Below are 22,201 nucleotides of genomic sequence, written 5' to 3' on the forward strand. Positions count from 1 at the left end.
AAATGCATATCCTCAGGGCTTGTGAGCCCTCATTCAGAGCCCAGGGCAGTGTGCCGTCCTCCTCCTGATATGTTCTAACTCATCTAGTGTGATCTTCATAGCACTGTCAAGAGGCCTTGGGAGAGGTGGATGCTGCTCATGGCTTCATCCTCCAGGGTTACAGAGGAGTCACTGCAGAAGTCAGCAACCAGATAGTAATTTTCTAGATAACCAGTTGCATGGGTCAGTTTTCCAAAATGGAGAGAAAAGGACTTTATAAACGACTCTGGAGAAGGAACTGGCAACCCACTCCAGTATTCTTGCCTGGGAAATCTCATGGACAGAGGAGCCTGACGGCTTGCAGTCCATGGGGTCAAAAAAGAGCTGCACGCGACTGAGTGACTAAGCAACAGCAAGACAGCTCTACCATGCTGGGCCACATGGTGCACGGATTCTGGGTTTTAGCAATGAGGGAGTTTCCTTTCTTTGTTCAGGAGCTACTAGTTACATTTAATAGTTACTTTTTTTTAATTTAAAAAATTTTTGCCACTTGGTCACTCTTTGAATACACTTGTTGCTGTTAAATGTTGCTTCCTATGAGATGGATATATGTATTGTACTCTCTAAGGTGTTCTTCTCCTCAGTATCAAATTAAGTACTAATGTTGTATAAGGTGGCCTTGAGACCTGTGTCAAGATGTCAAGAGTATTGAAACGTTGTGAAATTAGTATTCAGGAGGTCTTTTGAGTCCTTTAACTTGTAGCATAAGAAAGGAGAGAATATCCTTAATTTTCATTCCTGCTCTAAAAAATTTTTTTCTATTTTATTCTTTTTGAATTTTTATTCTTTTCCTTCTTGAGCATCTTCGGTGCTTCTGAGAGGTCTTGACCTGGTATATCAGTGTTGAGCTGGGTGAGAAATAATTTGTGATTATTGCATACAGTGGATTCCCAGAAATGGTCCTTTAGAATTTTCCCTAAAGAGCCCATATGTTATAAATAGATGTTAATGTGTTTAGTTTTTTAAAATTGTACGAATAATAGATAAATATATTCTTGTTGTTAAAAAAAAAAAGATAATACAGATGTATATAGATAAACTGTTCCTGGTGGGTGCCTTCTTTTCCCAAGTGGTCATCATTCTTAGGAGTTTCACAAGTGACCTTCTAGTCATTTTTCTTTGTGTTTACCTGAGTTTATGTATATTTACCTCTGGAGGAGGAAATGGAAACGCCTCTCAGTATTCTTGCCTGGAAAATTCCGTGGACAGGAGTCTGTCAGGCTACAGTCCATGGGGTCACAAGAGTGGGATACAACTGAGCAACTGAGTGCACACATGTATATTTACATTGTAATAGTTTATATAGCAACATAGACCAGGTTTAAAAGCAAGTAGTTAAAGTTGTTTCATCTCAAATCTAACCACTCTATTAAGACTGTAACACTGAATTTTTGTTTTCCTTGTAATTTCATATTGTTCCATTTTGTTGTTTCTTGTAGATTTTAGTGCATGGACTTATTTCTTTTTTTTTTTTTTCTTTTCCATTTTTAGGTAACAATTATGGAGTTACAGGTAAGACTAGTTTTTCATTGAATTTGAGTGAAGGTAATCCATTTTCAGGAGCATTCTGTATTTTAAGTTATAATATGAAGAGACTTGTTTTAACAAGGAAAAACTTACCAGGCAGTATAGAAGTGTGTCCAAGTGATGATGAAACCCATAGTCTCAGATCTGACCTTTTGTTCTTTCAGACACAACTAGCACAGAAGACTACTCTAATCAGTGACTCAAAGTTGAAAGAGCAGGAGTTCAGAGAACAGGTAAGGTCTAATCAGTGCTTTTTATTTTGAAATGACTTCCTTGATTTATATTAGTATATTCTTGGAACTCATTTAGCTAATTTTTAAAAAAGAACTGATTGAATACTCATTTAATAGTTGGTTTTCCAATCTTGTCTCACACAGGAAATTTTATTTCTAAATCTGAAAGTGCTGGAGGATATCTTTATAAATTTGTGATCATGTATATTTAAACAAGAACATTTGCATCCTGGTATTCTAGTGCTTAACATTTTGGATAACAATTTGTATTTAATTTGTAATGACAAGTTCTATAAAAGAAGCTTTTATCAGAGGGAAAGTACATTAACATCAGTCTTTACTGCTTTTTCCTAGTGGTTACAATGTCTTGGTTTAATATTATTTGTCCATATGTTATCTACTGATTAAATTTAAATGGGATCATGTGTGTACCCCTAGAAGGATATACAAGCATGCAGACACTGGTGTATGTATACCTGTGGTGCATGATACTTAAGTCTTTTTCCAGACTCTGGAGGAAGAGTGACCTAAGTCAACTGGCTGAGTTTGAAGACTAAGTCTTTAGGAGTTTTCCAGTTTTTTTTACAATTCATATGTACATATAAATGTTGATAATTGTTGAAACTAGGTGATGGGCATTAACTGTAGTATACTTTCTGTATTTGAGTATGTTTGAAACTTTTCATAATATATTTTTTAAAATTCCCAAAGATAGATACTAAGTCCCAGTGTTACCTTATTTTTTTTTCCTAGTGTTTTTGCTTTTCTCATCTGTCTCAACTTTACTGCTTTAAAATTCTCTTCTCTTAGCACACTCAAGTCTTCAAACTGTCCTAGCATAACAATTTTTGTACTGATTATTTTTATAGTAGTAAACACATAAAATTGACCATTTTAATCATTTTAAAGTACACAGTTAATTGACATTTAGTTCATTCACAGTGTTCTGAAACCAGAACATTTCATGACCCTCAAAATAAAAAACCCTGTACCCATTAAGCATTCATTCCCCATTACCTCCTCCCCAGTATCTCACAACCACTAATCTGCTTTTTATGTCTGTGGATTTACCTATTCCGAGTATTTTATATAAATGTGCTTAGTTGTTCAGTTGTGTCTGACTGTTTGAGAGCTCATGAACTATAGCCCACGAGATTCCTCTGTCTGTGGGGATTCCCCAAGCAAGAATACTAGAGTGGGTTGCCATGCCCTGCTCCAGGGCATGCTCAACTACTCAAAATACCTATTTTTTTGAGTATTTTATGTAAATAGAATCATATAATACATGACCTTTCTAACCTAGCCTCTTTCACTTAGCATAGTGTTTTTAGGGTTCATCTGTGTTGTAATATTCGTTAGTACTTCACTCCTTCTTCTGATGGAGTAATAATATTTCATTTTATGGATGATCCTACGGTTTGTTCATCAGTTGATGTATGTTTGGATTGTTTCTTATTGCTATTCAGTCTCTTAAGTCGTGTCTGACTCTTTTACTCCATGGACTGCAGCATGCCAGGCTTCCCTGTCCTCTCTATCTCCTGGGCTTTGCTCAAATTCATGTCCATTGAGTCAGTGATGCTATGTAACCAGCTCATCCTCTGCTGCTGCCTTCTCCTTTTGCCTTCAGTCTTTCCTCACATCAGGGTCTTTTCCAATGAGCTGGCTCTTCACATCAGGTGGCCAAAGTATTGAAGCTTCAGCATCAGTCCTTCCAGTGAACAGTCAGGGTTGATTTCCTTTAGGATTGACTGGTTTTATCTCCTTGCAGTCCAAGGGACTCTCAGAAGTCTTTTCCAGTACCACAATTCAAAAGCATCAGTTCTTCAGTGCTCAGCCTTCTTTATGGTCAGCCCTTACACCCATGCATGACAACTGGAAAAACCATAGGTTTGACTATATGGACCTTTGTTGGCAAAGTGACATCTCTGCTTCTTAATACGCTGGATTGTTCTCCCTTTTGCTGGTTGTGCATAGTGCTGCTAGGAACACTTTTTACAAGTTTTAGTTTGAACACCTCTTTCCTTCTTTTGAGTTATGTACTCAGTAGTGGGATTGCTAGATCATATGGAAGTTACTTGTTTAGCTCTTTGAAGAGCCTTCAAATGGTTTTACATTGTGGATACTATTTTACATTCTGATCAGTAAAGTATAAGAATTTCAATTTCTTCACATCCTCCCTAGCAGGTGTTTTGATTATAGCTATCCTAGGTGGTACGAAGTGCTATCTCATTATGGTTATAATTTGTACTTCCCTAATGACTGATGATGTTAAGCATCTTATCATTTGTGTATCTTCTTTAGCACAATGTTTTTTGTTCATTTTTAACTTAGGTTATTTGTTTTTTGTTGTTGCTGAATTTGTAAATCTTCTTTATATATTCTAGATATGAGTACCTTAATAGATAGATGATTTGCAAATATTTTCTCCCATTCTGTGGGTTTTCTTCAATTTCTTGATAATGTGCTTTGAGGCACAGAAATTTTATGTTTTTCCTTTTGTCTCTGCCTTTGGTATCGTATCTGAGAAACCATATGTATTAATTTCTTTTTGTCTATATTCTGTATTCCACGTTAAAAAAAATCTAGTGGCTATAGCAGTTTTTTTTTAAACATTATTTACATATGAATCTTGAGATTGAAATATTTGTTATTTTTAGATTCACAATTTAGAAGATCGTTTGAAGAAATATGAGAAGAATGTATATACAACAACTGTAGGGACACCTTACAAAGGTAGGAATAATCTCTCATCATGTTATCCATGCGTATCTTGTGTTGGGGGACTTCTGGATGATTTTTATTTTTGTCTTTGCTGATCTCATTCTTTAGAAGGAATATATGTAAATTAATCAATAACAGCTAGTTTTATGGAAAGAATAATAGTAATCTAAAGCAAAATTAATGTGTATTTGTTGTTTGGAAAAAAATCAGTGTTGCCATGTATAAGTGAAACTGCAGGTTCCCACTTTGTTCTCAACTTTCCAGATGGACCTAGTTTACGATTTGCATATATTTTTCCAGACTCTTCTGTGTATATGCAAACATTTAGAATTTCCACTACATGTACCATATAAACACAGAGTTACATATTTTAAATGCTTCTGGTTTTGTTTTGTTTTTACTAATTACAGTAATACTAATTGCTATATTTAAACCAGGATTTAAGGAGAAAAGAATTTCATAAAAATAACTTATTTCAAAGTGGCGAAGGATGATTTGAAAGTATTATTGTCTTGACTTAAATTATGTATGCTGCTTACAAAGAATTCTGAAGATGAGCTTGAGTCTTCATGTAGTTGTTCCCTTGAGATAGTCATGACTTTGAATAATCTTGTAACAATTTCCCATTCTCAGTTGCACAGCCTCGCTGTATTAAGAGTAATTTTATTTTGCTAAATGTTTTGTAAATCTTTCTGCTTTTTCCTGTAAGGCACTCAGGCATGAATCTAAGCCATTTCACATTCTTTTGTGTTTTTGAAAACTCTTATGTTATGAAATAGCATAAGGTATTATACAGTTTTTAATTAAACAAGGACTTGCTTTAGATTCTTTCCAAAACACACTTCAAAAAGACGAGAAAACCAACATGGATGTTTCCTATGGCTCATTGCAGAGAAGACTCTTGGTTCAGAGACTGTTTTCCATAGCTAAGTCAGCATATGTGATTCTTAGCATAGAACTGCTGAATTGGTGCCCAGCAGTACATAAAGAATATAGTATTGATTCTTTTTTTTTTGTTTCAACTGAAGGATTTCATACTTAATCCTTCTTTTTTTTCAGTTTTAAATTGTAAAATGAACACAAATGTACAGTTTTTTAATAGCTGACACACATACAGTACTAAGTGTTAGGCACTGTTATAAAATAGTTTGTCTATCAGTTCACTTATTCCTGTCAACAATCCTAGCAATCTGGTTGAATTTGCACATTAATCTCTTTGCTGTGCTTTTAGATAGTTCTTAGTGCAGAAGGCTTTTCAGATTACCTAGTGTGCCATTGTACTGGAAGTGAATGTGAGTTTAGACTTCACATAACACAGAATTATGAATTTATTCAGATTAAAGTTTTTCATACTATGATTTCATATACTTCAACTCTATTTATTCTTTATTTTTAAATTGAAATGGAGCTTGATCTAATAGATGAACTATATATTTTGTGACAGTCTTCAGATATTGAAGCAAAGTATTCGAAAACCACTAAAATGGCATTACTACTTAATGCATTTAAAGTTATTTTATCTACCTTATGTTTCAAAACAGTTTAGAAAACTTGATTTAAACTTCAGTGCTTTTAGGTTTGGAATACTAGAAAAACTAAAATACTATTCTGAGCTACTGAACTCCTTAACAAAGTAAAAATAATTGTTCATTTTAGTCACCATAGACTGTCTGAAGCCAACCAAATAGTATTTGGGAGAGAAATACTGGTTTTAAGGAATCTTCTTATTCCCTAGGCCTCGTCTTTTTAAATTGTTATGCCAGAAAGATGAAGCAGAAGAAGGGCAAGGCTTGGAGGAGAGGGAAGATGTGAGAAATAAAACTGCTGCAATAATACTTGTTTTCTCTTCTAAAGGAAAAATACCAGTTGGAATGCTATATGCATTATCATATACAATGTATATACATATTGTAATGCAATCTAATACAATACAGTTGATACAAGAGTAAAGCCTCTCTCTTTGTTGCTTTGTTTTTTAGTTTATCTTTTTCTAAGTGCTAAGTAGCTTATCTGGTTTTCTCTTTACAGTTTAATCTGTTTGTTTGTTTGACAGGTGGCAATTTGTACCATACTGATGTTTCGCTCTTTGGAGAACCTACCGAGTTTGAGTATTTGCGCAAAGTGCTTTTTGAGTATATGATGGGTCGTGAGACTAAGGTATAAATCGTGTCTGGTGATTTGTCATATGGTTTAATTTAGAAGGAACTGTATCCCATTTTTAATAAACATATTGATGTTGTGTGTTTACTGCTAGCAGACCATATGTGCTGATAGTAGGCAATAGGTAATTGTGTTATTGCTCTGAGTTTGCAAAAGTGAGTTGGCAAATCTTGCTTATATTTGTTACATTTATAAAATATTAATTTAAAAATACTGATTGTTGATGCTAAATAATAATGATAAAAATTTCATTAACTTAATACTTTGTGAAGCATGTGGCTATTTTTGACTTTGGATCTTAAGATTAGGAGATGAAATTTCATTTTCATGGAGACTTAAGGGTAGTGTGGATAGTATTGGAAATGGTCCTAATTAAGAACGACTATGTAGGGTTATTTAGAAATATTGTACTTTGGTCAGTGTAAGAAAGTTATTCTTGTACATATAAAATATTGATCATTTAAAAATGACACTGCATAGGTAATAATGCTTGGTTAATTTGTTTTCTAGAATGTTAAATTTGCTATAAGGTCCCTTATAGTGTGGAGTCTAGTCTTATTGTTAACTTGTATCCCTGCAGTGTTTTTAAAAGCCTTATATTGGACATTTTGTAAATACATCTTTAATTGAATTAAATATACTTAGGGAAATTCATGAGCCTTTCTTAAAATTTTTCATTTGAAGCAATTTTTGCTTTTGATACTGTTTCAACTTTTTACCTTCATGTATTTTTATATTGTCCATATATGTTAGCTGAGAATGGGATAATGAGTTTTCTAAGAAACAGTCAGTCAGTGTTTTAATTTATGGGTTTGTGGGAGTTACTAAGTGCTAAATTCAGGAATTAAGACAGTTCAGGGGTTGTTTTGGCAAATAAGACCTAAAAATAAGGGGATAAAAAATCTCTTATAAGAATATTAAGAATTTATAGGTTGTAGATTCTGCTAAACATCAGGAGTTACAGGGCTAGAGATCGTTTGAGTCCTTGATACAACAGAAATGTAATTTCAGTGTATGAGATAGTTCAAGTTGAAGAAATATCCAGTGTGATCCTGAATGTGCATCATAGGATGGATGTATTAATTCACAGTAATTCAGTGCCTTTTTTTCTTAAGAACTTTTTTTTAAATCAAAGGATATCTAAAACTGAATTTTCTCCTTATCTTTAAAAAACAAAGCTAATGAAATGTAACTTTCTGTTACTATGCCCTTGTTGGATAGCAGCCTGTATTTGAGGTGGCTTAGGTAAAGTTACCTTGTTATTGCAGGGAAGGGGGAAAAGCATTTCTTTAAGAAAAATAGCCTCTCAGAAGTTTAGCTCCTTTGGTGTATTTGTGAGTCTAAAGCTATGATCCCAGAGTTGTTGCTAAATTAGTTATTTAGCCTTTTCTCAATCTATGAAATGAGGGTGTGACTGCCTCAGCCTGTGTGTCCTGGAGGTTGCAAGCAGGTTATGGGGTGAGATCCTTTCAGAGTCTGATTCCTAAAGAAAGGCCCAGCCCAGCAGGAGTTACCTTCTGGGGTGGGGCCAGATCAGCCAGGTCTCAGCCTGTGCTTTCGGAGCTCTGCAGTTATCCTGGGCCGTGATCCGGGAGGCAGGTTATAAGGGATGTTTTTGAGGCCTGGACAGCTAGGGATCTGTGCTGAGGTGGCTCCCTGTGAGCTGTGTCTTCGGCATTCAGTGTGCTTTCCCGGTTACTAAGAATGAGTAGTCTTATTCTGCCATCACATATTATAAGCCAATATTGAAAATTGTAGTAGATACTCAGTTTAATTTATTGCATATTTATCGAACACTTCCTGTATGTGGCCTGATGTTTATTGCCATGATGAGTCTGGAGATGAAAATGGATACCATCCCTACTTTTAAGCTGTTTTACCATAGAGTGGGAAGGTGGAGCTGTTCTCACTAGGCACAGTGTGATGCAGAGTGTAGCAAGGGCTCTGAAAAGCAGCATCCCCATATTTACTTGTGGGGAGGTCAAGGGCATCCTGGGGAAGGAGGTGTGTATACAGGCCTTTACAAGGGGGCATAAATTTTGATAGATGAGCTCAGAGAGGAGGAAAGCCCAGACAGAAAGTCCTAGACGGGAAAGTGAGTGTGGGCTTTGGAATGACAGGGAGTCTGCTCCAACTAAAGCACTGCCTCTGTGGTGCGGAAGTGACTCTGCTTAGGGCTGCAGGTGTAGACGGCCTTCAGTATTTCAGAATTCTACCTGTAGGTTATTGGAGGGTGGCCCTGAAAAGTTTCAAGCAAGAGTTGACACCCTCAAGGGTAGACACGGTGTCTGTTTTTAGACGTTTCTTTTGTTGATTTGCCCAGTTTCTACATATTAACAAAGAATTTGAAATGGAGACCAGGCTGTGGTTTTAGAATGAGCCAGGATACATGAATGGCCTTTGTGATCTGATCGTCATCTGCCGTTGTTTCTTGTCTAGCAAGATCTGTATGTCATCCCACCTGTCTTTCTTCATCTGCCTTTGCACACAGTGTTCCTTACTTTATGAGGCAGATGATTTTTTTAAAGACCACGTGTGTGATACACATTCTTACAGTATGAAGTTAAGTAAACTCCTCTCTTTCTTCTGTCCTGGCACTTTTTTCCCTTGGATTTTGATCCTTCATGCTATTTTTGGTACTTAGACTCAGCCTGTTCTCCTTTTCAATAGAAAGTGTTTCTCATTCTATCCTTTATTGAATTCGCTCCCTAAGGAAAACCTGGTAGGAGAGGCCACTTCTAAACCAGGTGGCTCATTTGAACTTTTCCTTACTTCCCAGGGCCTGAGGATATTGTATGTAGAGTAGACAGGCTGATTTCTTTCCCATGGTATGGCAGAGAACCTGGGCTTTCCATTAAAGCCAGGGAAGAGCTGTAAGTCTTTGCTGGGTAACCAGCTGCAAATTCAGCATCGCTGATGAGTTTAGAGGTGGGTTTCCCATTTAATGTTTTTAGAAGTGTGATGAGGCAACTAGCCACAGTTCTCTTTTTTTTTTCTGACAGACATGCTTGTGCATAAGTGTATAACATATATGGTTTCATAATGGGTATAAATGGACTTTGGGGTCTTTCGAACTTGATAAGCCAAATTTACAGAGTGTTAATAAAAAGAATATTGAAACAATTAGTACTGCTTATTTCTCTTGCCATTTCATGCCACATATATGCTTGGTTTCTAGACTTCCGTTTAGCACAGAAGATTCTATTCTGTCTAGGCAATACAGTTTAAAGGGTGAGGATTTTTGTAAAATGCCTTTGGTATTCTCCAGGAACTAAGTTGTATTAAAGGTATTTTTTTTGATCATCAGGCTGGCAGAGGCAAAGATAAAGAAAGGAGAGTCAGACTCTAAGATCTTGCTCTTTATGGTTTGGGGTTTGGGGTTGAAGAATAGTGTTAGTTGATCTGTTAGCTGAAATAAGTATTAGAAATACATGAAGTGCCTTGCCTAGGCTTAACACATAATAGGAATTTTAAAAATGTTAGTTCTTTTCTAACATCTCCATTCTTCCTGGAAATAATTATGCTTTTCTCCTAATGCTGTGTGTTCCTAAAAGTTTGGTTACCTATATTATGTCATCTTTTGCTCCGTGACCTTCTGCAGTCACACTTCCCTCCCTCCCTGCAGTCTGCCCAGAACACACGCACAGTCATGTAATATGAACACAGAATGTTAAGAGTCAGTTTCCTGGGTGAGCCTCCCATCCTCTGTAGCCCTACAGTAAGGAGCACTGCTCCTCATCCTCAGCAGAGCACTAGTACCTGAATTTGTATGTGAGCGCTGACCTTGTTATCCTACTTATTTCATAAGTGGTATCTTCTTTCCTCTCTGTCTCCCTCAAACCATCTCACCTTGATACAAAATAGGGAATTTCAGCCTTTGAGGAGAATTTTCCACGAGCTTATGGGTGACAGTCTGGCTTACGGTATATTTATTTAGATCTGCACAGTTTATGATCTTGTTTTGCAAGCCACCATGTGTAATGTTTTGATTCATCCTGTTTTCTACCAAACAAAACATCTTGTGTTTATTTAAAATGTAATTTGTATTTCTATTAGGCTGATGTGCTGCATGTCTTAAAAAAATACCTACAAGCATGTTCATGTTCATGCAGTAGCCCATGTTTACGAGATATATGATGTGATTTAGTTCAAGCTGAACTTGGGAGTATCTAATTCTGATTATTTAGAGCATATGTTTTGGCAATACATCACTTATTAGATAGATTTCTACAAATAAAAAGCCTTATAAAATGAATGAGTAATAAAGTTTCATTTTAATAAGACAAAGGGCCAAGAACATTAGAACTTTATATAGCTTCATGCTATTGTAAATACATCTTCTTAAAATAATATCAACCCAGGCATTGTGAGGGGTCCTTTCAAATTGAAATTCTGGGATTGACTGTTACTTCCTTGACCAATACCTTCACATCATACTTCTTTGGTCGTGGCTTCCATTGAGAGCACTAAAGAATTCCACTGGCAGCACATGTCAGAATGGGGTGAGAGTCATCCGCTCTGCTGTCTAGTGACTGACTCTTGTCTTTCTTGTAGACCATGGCAAAGGTTATAACCACTGTGCTGAAGTTCCCTGATGATCAGACTCAGAAAATTTTGGAAAGGGAAGATGCTCGACTCATGGTAAGCTTTAAGTATAGGCTACAGATAGAAGACGACTGTATCTTGTCTGTTTACATTCTGTCTCATTTACAAAGACTGAGTTGGTAAGAGAAGTTTAAAAGTTTTCATCTTTATTGTAGTATAGCCTGAAAAATAAAACTACATTATGAATATTAAACTGAGGGCAAATCTGGATGCCCTCAAGGAAAGAATAATCTTATTTAATAATATATATGAGGTTGACACTTACATGACTGTATGAGATTTCTGGAACTTGGGCTCTTTCTGGGAAGGACAGAAAAGGCATTTGTTCTGCTATGTTGAGTAATAGTTTTTATAAACCAAATTATATCATGATGTAGGTGTTTGGTAGATTATAGTTCCTAAATCTATTTCAATTGATTTCCAAATGTAATAATTCTCAGTGAAAGAATTTAAGCATTTTTGAGCTTTTGGCCTATACCCTACAAGGGAAAGTATCGATAGATAATTGAATTATTGGGAAATTTTTCTGCGAAGTCAGCTATGATTGAAATGAAACAAATACACACTTCATAAATTATGCAAAATTCCCCTTGCCTAACTTCTTTTTGCTCTGCACCAATACCGGAATAAGATCCATTCTAAGCAGAGTATGAACTTTGTGATGTTTCCTGTCTGACCCCTAACTTTCTCTTTCTTCTGTCTTTTCTTGTCTTGCTAGTAGCCTGCAGGACTTGCACATCTTCCCCTGCAATTTCTTTACCTATTTTGTGAGGACAGTAGTGCTCTTCTTTTACTCTCCTATTTAAAGTAAACAAAGATCTACTCTTTAGTGATGGGCCCACGTCTGAGTGTCTCCAGTAAGAAGGACTAAGTCAATAAGTAATCACATCTCAAAGAATACCATCTTGTCTCTACAGACTGTGTGTGTTTCTTAAACAAATTCTGGCTCATCATGAGCCCAAATCGCCCTTTCTGTTGGGGTCGCAAATCTGTTCTGGTTCTAACCTGTGGAACTCAACCAAAAACCCTGAGAGGGCCTGGATGGAAGGCTTTTATCCTACAGGCTAACCCCCGCCGCTGCCCCACGTCCCCCCACGCCCCTGGCCCCCGGCACTTATCAGCCCCCTGTGATGCTCCTTTCCTTTGACCCAGTGCCTACTCTGACATCTTCCTTGCGTCCTTTAAAGTCATCCAGCATCCCTGACTTTAGGCCCAACTCCATTGTATATTGTGTTATCTGTTATATATTTTCTGGGACAACTGCAGTTATTCTGGCTAGCCTTTAATTGCGTGTGTGTGTGTGTGTGTGTGTGTGTGTGTGTGTTTTCGTAAAACATTTCTCCCTGGTATCTAGTGGTCTGAAGAATATTGTCATACCTCTGTAGTTAGCTCTGGTTATAGGTATTTTTGATAGAGAAGTAGGTAACTATAATGTATGCCCTTCATCACTAGAGAGAATGTTGTTTTAAATTCTAGCAAACATCTAATTCTGTAACCTGTAGTTCATTCAGAGTGGTTTTCCTCTTCACTGAGGAAAACAGCTGTCTTTATGAAAACAAAATCGCCAATGCAGTTTGAGCCTGTTGACATGATTCTGTCATTATGGTCCAGATGTTTTAGAAAATATTTTAAAATGAAGTAAATAGAAAGTTTTGTTTTTTTAAATCTTCGTTCATTCTCCTGTAGCCTCTACTTGATGATGAGGTATGGCCAGCCTCTCCTGTTACTGTTAGGCTGCAGTTTGTCAGGATTTGGAATATAGCACAGACTCGTCCTAAGTCACTGCTTTGGCAAATGTGGTAGGACATTCGCCCTCACCATGTACTGTCCCCCACTTCCCCCCGGCCCCACCCCCACCAGTCCCCCACATGCAGCCTTATTCTTAATAGATTACATGTAAATAGTGAATCATGTAAAACGGGAACACGTGTACACCCATGGCTGATTCATGTCAATGTGTGGCAAAAACCACTATAATATTGTAAAGTAATTAGCCTCCAATTAAAATAAATAAATAAAATTTTAAAAAACACATAAAAACCTTTGAAGACAGATGGAAAAGTTTCTTTCTTTCTTGAGTTTAACTGAAAAGCAATCTTTGCAAAACTTTACATTGTTTATTCATGAATAAAGTGGTATTCATTCTAGATAAGGATGAATTGGTGACTGGTCCTTCCTAATTACTTATCCCAGAGGCTGACTGGCTCAGAAAGAAAGCCCCAGACTTCCACTACTATTTTAAGCAGTCTCATCCATCATTATCTTTTGCTTAATAAATGAGTTCAATTGACTCTTCTATTGATGCTTGTTATGGCAAATATAGGAAAATTGAAGACATGGAAGGTATGGTTGTTGACCTTGTGGAATCTTTCATTTTAGGCAGAGGGAAAAGCATCCATTCATTCATACATGAATAAAAGACATGGTTATGTAATATAATTCAAGTTATAAAAGCAAATGCTTAGGAAATTTGAAATGTTATAGTGAGCATGAAGTGAGGGAGATCCCAGAGATTACGTATACATCAATTTGATTAAACTTTTGTCAATATAAAGAGGTTTTTGGTACTTGATAGAGTCATTCATGATTGTTTCCTTATTTGATGGAAAATTGAGATTATATGGAGAAAGTGGAAGCCTAAGTCACATTGGCTTTAAAGTCACTGTCATTCATAAATGAATGATGGGAATCATTGAACAAACCTCTTAAAGAAATCACAACTGACTTCATACACTGACGAGCTGTACCTGATGAGAGCGAAGCACTGCTAAGAACAGTAACTCCTCTTCTTCTGTAGAAGTATCCAATAGAAAGACATCTAAATGTATAGAAAGCAAAGCTTTTTAGAAGTTTTTTAAATAATCATTTTAAAGTTGCTTAGTCATCTTAGCTTTAATTTAAATGTATGTTCCAGATGGGCCATTTATGCAATTCGTTGTAACCACAGCTATAGTTTCTTCTCTATTAAAATCAGCAGTGTTGACTGCTTTGTTATTTTAAATTTCGGGGCTGCAAAGCTGGTATAAATAAGCCAAGCAAACCCTGCCACATTGCAGAGCTTTCTCCTCTGCCTGTTAGTAATTGGGGCGCTTGAGAGATGGTGCATTGCACTTTGTGCCGACAGTGTGGGCCACATCAGCGTTGGCATTATTTAACAGATACTAGAGGAGGGATACTGTCTAAAACCTTTGCTTTATAATCCTGATGATCATAAGTTTGCTCTCTGGCATGGATCAAAAACTGTCCCTGACTGCTCGTAAGGTATTTTTCAGTATATCACCTCTGTACCATATGTATCTCCCTTCCCTTCAGTGAGTTTTATAGTCTTTGAGAAACCCCACAACAGTTATTATTTAATAAGTGGTTTCAGAGTTTAACCTAATTTCAAGAACATACTTTGTAGATGACAAACTATTATCTGTTAAGTACAATTACATTGCTGAGCATAATTAAAGTCTGTTTTACGTAAGAATCACAATGTGGAGAAAAGGAATTCTAATCCTTCATTTGACAAGTCTCAGAATCTCTGAGACTTGTTTCTTTACAGTGTCTTTGGTTCTTCACAAAACTAACATTATCTTGCTAGGATTATTGAAGAACCAAAGTATGTTTACTGCCCCAGCTGGAGTTTTGTGATGATGGTGGGGCTAGTGGAGATGGTTCCTTAGCCACCATGTAGCAATGGGTAGGACTAGTTTTTCTTAGAAAATGAGACTTGGAAAGGTAAACTAATAATGTTCAAGATAAATCATGAAAGACCTCACTCAGTACGACAGTCACGTCACTTTATGGGAAGGATACCTGCTCCAGCCGTGTCCCATCTCCAGTCTCTGCACCTCCGAATGTCAGCAGCTATGTTGTGGGGAGAACTAGCGCTCAACAGCTCAGCCCCTGGATGACTTTGAGCAAACAAACACTTCTCATATTTCTAGCCTTGCTTGGCAAAATTAATATGTGGGATTATTCTATCTGCAAGGTTTCTTTTCCTTTGAAGTATTTAGTAGTAAATTTTGAAGTTCTTTCAAGTGAGAAAAAAAAGGTCTTATATGCAGGAGTCAGAAGTTAAAGACCATGCCAGATGCACACAGCATGTGTTCCCTAAGGAAGCCTTTTTACTCCTCTCAGTTTGTAGCATCTTGTGCCTGATACTTGATTTTGTGATGGGTGGGAGAAGGCAATGGCACCCTACTCCAGTACTCTTGCCTGGAAAATCCCATGGACGGAGCCTGGTAGGCTGCAGTCCATGGGGTCGCTAAGAGTCGGACACGACTGAGGGACTTCACTTTCACTTTTCACTTTCATGCATTGGAGAAGGAAATGGCAACCCACTCCAGTGTTCTTGCCTGGAGAATCCCAGAGACGGGGGAGCCTGGTGGGCTGCCATCTATGTGGTCGCACAGAGTCGGACACGACTGAAGCGACTTAGCAGCAACAGCAGCAGGTAATTTAAATGGCCAGAGTAGTTTCAGTTTCAGGATGGGAGCAATAGTGAATACACAAGTGTTTAGCTTATCTCATTGTCTAATTGAGTAAGATGGCCCTTACACCATCAGATTTTTTTTTTCCAAGAAAGTCTTATTTATTTAGGATAATTACACTAAGAAAGTTTATTTTATTTATTTATTTTTTACCCTTTAAAAAAAAATTTTATTTTTACTTTATTTTACTTTACAATACTGTATTGGTTTTGCCATACATTGACAGGAATCCACCACGGGTGTACATGCGATCCCAAACATGAACCCCCCCTCCCACCTCCCTCCCCACAACATCCCTCTGGGTCATCCCCGTGCACCAGCACCAAGCATGCTGTATCCTGCATCGGACATAGACTGGCGATTCGATTCTTACATGATAGTATACATGTTTCAATGCCATTCTCCCAAATCATCCCACCCTCTCCCTCTCCCTCTGAGTCCAAAAGTCCGCTATACACATCTATGTCTTTTTTGCTGTCTTGCATACAGGGTCGTCATTTCCATCTTTCTAAATTCCATATATATGTGTTAGTATACTGTATTGGTGTTCTTCTTTCTGGCTTACTTCACGCTGTATAATCGGCTCCAGTTTCATCCATCTCAACAGAACTGATTCAGATGTATTCTTTTTAACGGCTGAGTAATACTCCATTGTGTATATGTACCACAGCTTTCTTATCCATTCATCTGCTGATGGACATCTAGGTTGTTTCCATGACCTCTTGGGATTGAGAAGTTTTTTTGTTATTTAAAAAGTGGTTCTTCTAGAGTGCTAGCAAACTTAATGACATGTTTAAACTAAATGGCTATTTTCTTTGACTCTGTTAAAAGAAAATTTTTCTATTCTATTGAATAAGATTTGGCTTGTTTTCATTTCCCATCTAATGTGGTCATTTTTAAAGGCCGACCTTCTTTTGACTTTGTTATTGCCTTGCTTTCATGCTGATCCTTTGTGTTGGGTCAAATCCTCAATCAGTTGTTACTCTAGGCATAGTCTTGTACTTAGTGTTTCTCACTTCTCTCCCTTTGGTTGGAATTCCTTTAAAAAAAAAATCTGCTCTGAATTAATAAAACCATCAGAACTTTTCAGCATCAATAGGTGTAAGTGTTCTCCATTCCAGTGGACATTTACGTTTTCCTTTGCATGGTCTCTGTAGCTGCATGCAAGGTGGATTCAAGAAACAGATGCACATAAAACCGATGCATAGTGAAAAATACTGCACCTGTAGACCACGTATTTGTTATCCTAAAAGTGGTTTTGCCTCTTAATTTTGTTCAGATTACATAGTATGTGATCATTGCAAAGAAACACTGCAGACAATGCAGAAACATTGCTTAGAAAGGGAGACCTTGATGATCTTCAGCCTCCCAGCTTTCTTTCCACCCTGACAAGATCATGGTTGCTGTTGGTGTTGTGAACACCCCCAGCTTTATAATTACATAAGTATGTTTATTCCTCTATCATTTAGGTATTTGACTTTATAAAATGAGAGTGTGCAACAGCTTGCTTTTTTCACTTGTTTTTATATTCCACCTCATTAGAAACTGATGTACCTTCTTCTTTTGATTGATATATGGATGTCCTCCAGTTGAGTTCATCAATTTCCTATCCATAGACATGTAGGTTATTTTAGTTTTTGAATACTTAACATTCATAGACACAGGGAACATACATATATATATATTTTTTGCATACTCCTGCAAGTTTTCCAATAGGATGTTAGCCTTATTGTGTTGTGTGTGTTGCAAATATTATTTTATAGTTTGTCTTTTGATTTTGTTGCTTCTTACTAACCGCACATTAAATATAATTGATAAATAAAATGATGCTTCCAAGGTTGGTCACACTAAGAGTAGGCTCAGATCTTATAAACAATTTCTGTCTTTGCTGATACTGTTTTAAAGCAAACCAGGAAGTCAGTTAATAATCTTGGATTATGACCATGTTAAATAGAACATTGAATTTATTGCAAAAGGTTGCTACAGTTAAACTGTTTGCAGAGGTTGGGTCCCTTTGAAGGCAAACTTTGGTTTGGGTCATCATTCCTAAAACCATTTCCGAATAAGAGAGTTGTTCATTGATAAAATTAACATTTTTTAGGAGGGAAATTCAATGTATGGATGCACTGTATTCATGTTCATCAACATTTCCCCCCATATATTTGGTGGTAAAATGAAATTATGTAAATCAAATTGTAATGTATGCTTGAATGGAATTATGAAACAAATCCTTTTATAAACCAAATAATCATGACTTTATTATATCTAGCATATAAATATGTAATTAAGTATAAAGTACATCTATAATTGTGTTCTTTAAGTTCTGAGTAAAATCTCCACTGTGTAGCGTTATTTAGGATGGGAGGGAGTGATTATAGATTCCTTGGTCTGGGGATATGTGAGAAATTTAAGTACATTCAGTTTAATCCTTTGAAGTTCATAAATACATATAATCTCTGTGTTATGTTAAGTCTTAAAACTAACCCAATAAGCTTTTTTCTTCCTGGCTTTGTAGTATACTTCACCTCGCAGTGGTATCTTCTGAGTAAACCATCAGTCTGTGCTTAGTTAGCATGTGGTGAGTGAAGAATAATATGTCTTGTGTCTTTTGTGCAAAAAATCAAATGCATTGCATGATACTAACCATTTTGCTGGAATTCTTTTGTTCTTTTGTTTAATGAAAATATGATTATGCTATGGATTAATACAGGGATTTTCTGTTAATTTTGCTTTAATGTATAGATTAATAATCACCACCACCCATGTTATATAATTCTTGGAAATTTTAGTTCTTTAAATAGCAATTGAAAGTTTCAAAATTGCTGTTTGAAATTTTGCCCAAAAATCCTCCCCAAAATGTTTATGTATTTTATATTCCTTTTTGTGTTTTATTTCTTGAGAATGGTCTTCAAAGTTAATAAAGATTATGAGAGAGAAATGAAAAATCATTCTCTAGATAAGAGTGATGTTTCACGAATCCAGAATGTAAAATATTACACAGCTTGCTTAGAGTCAGGCTAGTCTGAAATAATGAGCACTAGTAAAGTTAATTTAAAAATAAATGGCAGTTTTATTACTTCTAGGGATCATGTATGTGAGTCACTCAGTTGTATCCAACTGTTTGCGACCCCATGGACTGTAGCCCGCCAGGCTCCTCTCTCCATGAAATTCTCCAGGCAAAATACTGGAGTGGGGTGCCGTTCCCTGCTCCAAGGGAGTATGCAGTATAGCAAAATAACACGTTTGTCCTGAGGAGACCCGTAGGCAGCTGCTTCAGTTGAATGTGGCTGTTTCTAATCAATGTGTTAGTGCAGTGAGGTGGAGGCATCTAACATGTTTGGACACACTTGATTGTCCTCACATTTAAACACCCCTCCCATCACCTCTACATACTATCCATGCTATTAGCATGATTTAGTACCCCCCCAAAATTTAGGGTATGTCTTTATCTCAAACTTTGCATGAATTTTCACAAGTGACAGGCTGAATCACAGTCAATAGAGCTTACTTATAATTAAAGATTCTCTGTGATTATTAATTCAACTAACATGCAACTAACAATATCAAGTTTTAAAATGTTAATATACAGTATTTTTTTTAACCTTTTAAAAGGTTAAACCTTTTAAACCTTTTTAACCTTTCTGCCTACATTTGAATCTCATTTTTATTTTTAATGTATATCAGTTAACTTGTTTTAGTGATTGTCTAAAGCTATCATTAGTCATGTAAATCCCATATCTAACTCAGTAAGTCCTCACCTTTACCTCTTTTTATAATATTATAAATACTGTCTCATGCTCCTTACTGCATTTAAATAGCATCATTTATCACTTAAAATGCTGCCATGTAGCATTTCTGTTGATTGATAACTTGATTGTCTTCTCAACTTTCAGTTGGAAAAATTTCAAGCAAGATTTGTTAAACTTAAGTAAACACTCACACACCCTTCACCTATATTTACCAGTTATTAACATTTTGCCAGATTTTCTCACTCTCACTCTTGCTTTCTCTCCATATATATATATTTTCTCCCCTGTGACATTTGACAGTTGCTTGCAAACATTGTGCTTATAAGCATTTGACAGTTACTTGCCAAACATAAATCAAATATCTAATTAAGTATCTTCAAGAATAAGGACCCTTTTCCTGTATACTCACAATACAGTTGCCACTGTTCAGAAATTTAATATTAATACAATGCTGTTATCTAATACATAGTAAATACTCACATTTCCCAGTTTTCCAAATAATGTCTCATAATTTTTAAAATCCCAGGATCCACTGGGAGACTGCATTTTGTCGTCATGTTCTTCAGGTCTCTTTTGAACTAGAACAGTCCTCCCAGCCTTTTCTTGGTCTCTCACGACATTGACATTGTGCAACATTATTGAATCACACATGAACTTCTCTTCCTGCAACAGTGCAAGCTAACATTCGAAAATAATAACTGAAAAAGGGTTTTAAATATCACAGGAGATCTTTTTCTTATCTTCTCTAGATTTCTAGGACTAACGTGTATTGAATGAGTTTTATATCAATAAATAGTAAACTCTTGGAAATGCATCCTGAGTGGTGGATTATAATAAAGTTGAGAAGACTTTATTACTTTCTCTGGAACTGAGAGTCTCTCTGTTGCTTCTTCTTTGGTGGTTTATTGTTATGCATTTTTAACTTCATACTTGATTTGACCACTGGCTTTTAGAATCTTATCTAGAGAAATCTTATTAGGAGGGTTTAACATCATGTCTTATAAGCATATTAAGGTTTTAAAATTAAGTTTTAATTAAGTTTTTCAGATGAGGCATACATAATTTTTTTAAACCAAAAGGCAGTTGTCCCTTGCTGCTATGCCTAGCATCCTGGGAGAACGGTAATATATAGAAACATCAATAGGGAAGAAGGAAAAGCCCTTTCTCCTCTTCAATTTAGCCTGCATCCTTGAGAGCTTCCCCCATGCTAGCGCTTACTCCTGGCCTTCTCTAATCATGGCCTGGCAGCCTTTGGTACGTGCTGCAATGGTGCAGTTTCTGATTTCATATACAAATACTGCTTTCAGGACTGCTGACTAAAAGATCATTCTAAGGACTGTAATATTTAGAAGATTCCTCCAGGATTTAATATTTAGAATATTTGTACTTCAGTCTTCAGACTATAGAATATAATTTTAATATACTTTAACTTGAAAAAATAAATCTCGCAAAAAGTTAGCTTTAAAAGTTTTTTGTTTTTTTTTTTTTCGTTTCTTTTTTCTCCTCATCCTTTTTCTTTTCCAGTCATGGCTGCGACCTTCATCTTAAAGAAGTCGGGAGAGTGATGCTGGACAGACCTGGAAAACTGTGCACGTTTGCTGTTGTTAGTATGAAGCTGTATTCAGGGCCCCTCATGTAGCCAGAAGACAAAGAAAAATCTGACATTGGCCCTCAGAAAGATTGCAGACTGCCTTTAAAATAGATTATTATATCAGTGGAGAAACAATGATAGTTTTGGGGGTTATCAATTTTTTTTTTGTTGTTGTTGGGAAGAGTTTTGTGTTGTTTAAAAGATATTTTGAATAACTTAATCTGATTTATGGGCTCACTTCATGTTCTTTTCTTCCATTCTTTCTGTCCCTCTTTTTAAAGAACTGCTTGACTTTCCTATTTATTTTTAGGGTGATTTTTTTTTTTAAAGACTTGTGCAATACATTTTGAGGTGAAATTTAGTGGATTTTTTTCTGATAAATTAGAGCATTTAATTGACTATTTTATCCAGATTGATTTGTTGAATATTTGCTAAAGACTAGTTCTTTAAGCTCTGACATATGATAAATCCAAATGGCAGTACCTCATTGTTTACTTAGCTTTTGTACTTATATTTTTCAGAGGAAAAAAATACTACTGTAAATTGTAAATAGCCAATACATAACTGTATCGTATGCAAATCTGTGACCGTTGGCAATGTCATCTCAGAACAGAAAAATAAAGTTTATTTACTGTATGAAATGTGCTTATTGTGTTTTTTCCTAAATTGAAATCTCTTCAAAGTAGTTTAGAATTTATGTTATGTCTGGGTGAATTATGATGAGGAACTGTTTGTCAGGAGCACTGAATTGCTAAGTATTTGGAAAGATTTTTAATGCATTTAATCATGGAGTATTTTTCTAATGTGTCAAAGCTTGTATGGGAGAATAGGCTCTGTGTGTGTGTGTGTATACATGCTTACAGTTATAATTATGTTAAGGCCTATTAAAATCTCTGTGAAACTGCTTTCAGTTGCACGACATTTATCCTCAGGACACCATCGTTTAACACCGTGTTCTCTACTGTTGAACGTCTAGGATACTCGTTTTGATTCAGTACTCCATGAGGATCTGCCTGTCCATGCTGTAAGCGCACTGGAAAGAACAATCCAGGACCAACCCGTCTTTCTCTCAACAGCCTTTGATTGCCAAACACGGAC

General features: G+C 36.2%; 1 protein-coding gene across 5 annotated transcripts in view; it reads left to right on the plus strand.

Moving 5' to 3' along the window:
- GOLGA4 (golgin A4) overlaps window positions 1–21,744 on the plus strand; it is a 104,655-nt gene extending 82,911 nt beyond the window's left edge. For 4 of the 5 annotated variants that reach the window (XM_069561302.1, XM_069561304.1, XM_069561305.1 and 1 more), the window contains 7 exons: window positions 1,531–1,551; window positions 1,731–1,799; window positions 4,457–4,532; window positions 6,574–6,677; window positions 11,235–11,321; window positions 18,279–18,341; window positions 21,037–21,744. In XM_069561302.1, the coding sequence (XP_069417403.1) occupies window positions 1,531–1,551; window positions 1,731–1,799; window positions 4,457–4,532; window positions 6,574–6,677; window positions 11,235–11,321; window positions 18,279–18,308 (387 nt within the window). In that variant the 3' untranslated portion in view covers window positions 18,309–18,341; window positions 21,037–21,744. The remainder of the gene's footprint in view (window positions 1–1,530; window positions 1,552–1,730; window positions 1,800–4,456; window positions 4,533–6,573; window positions 6,678–11,234; window positions 11,322–18,278; window positions 18,342–21,036) is intronic. The other variant, XM_069561303.1, reaches the window with a different exon arrangement.
- Window positions 21,745–22,201: the final 457 nt, after the last annotated feature.

Source organism: Ovis canadensis, chromosome 19 (genome assembly GCF_042477335.2).
Source record: "Ovis canadensis isolate MfBH-ARS-UI-01 breed Bighorn chromosome 19, ARS-UI_OviCan_v2, whole genome shotgun sequence".
Lineage (NCBI taxonomy): Eukaryota > Metazoa > Chordata > Mammalia > Artiodactyla > Bovidae > Ovis > Ovis canadensis.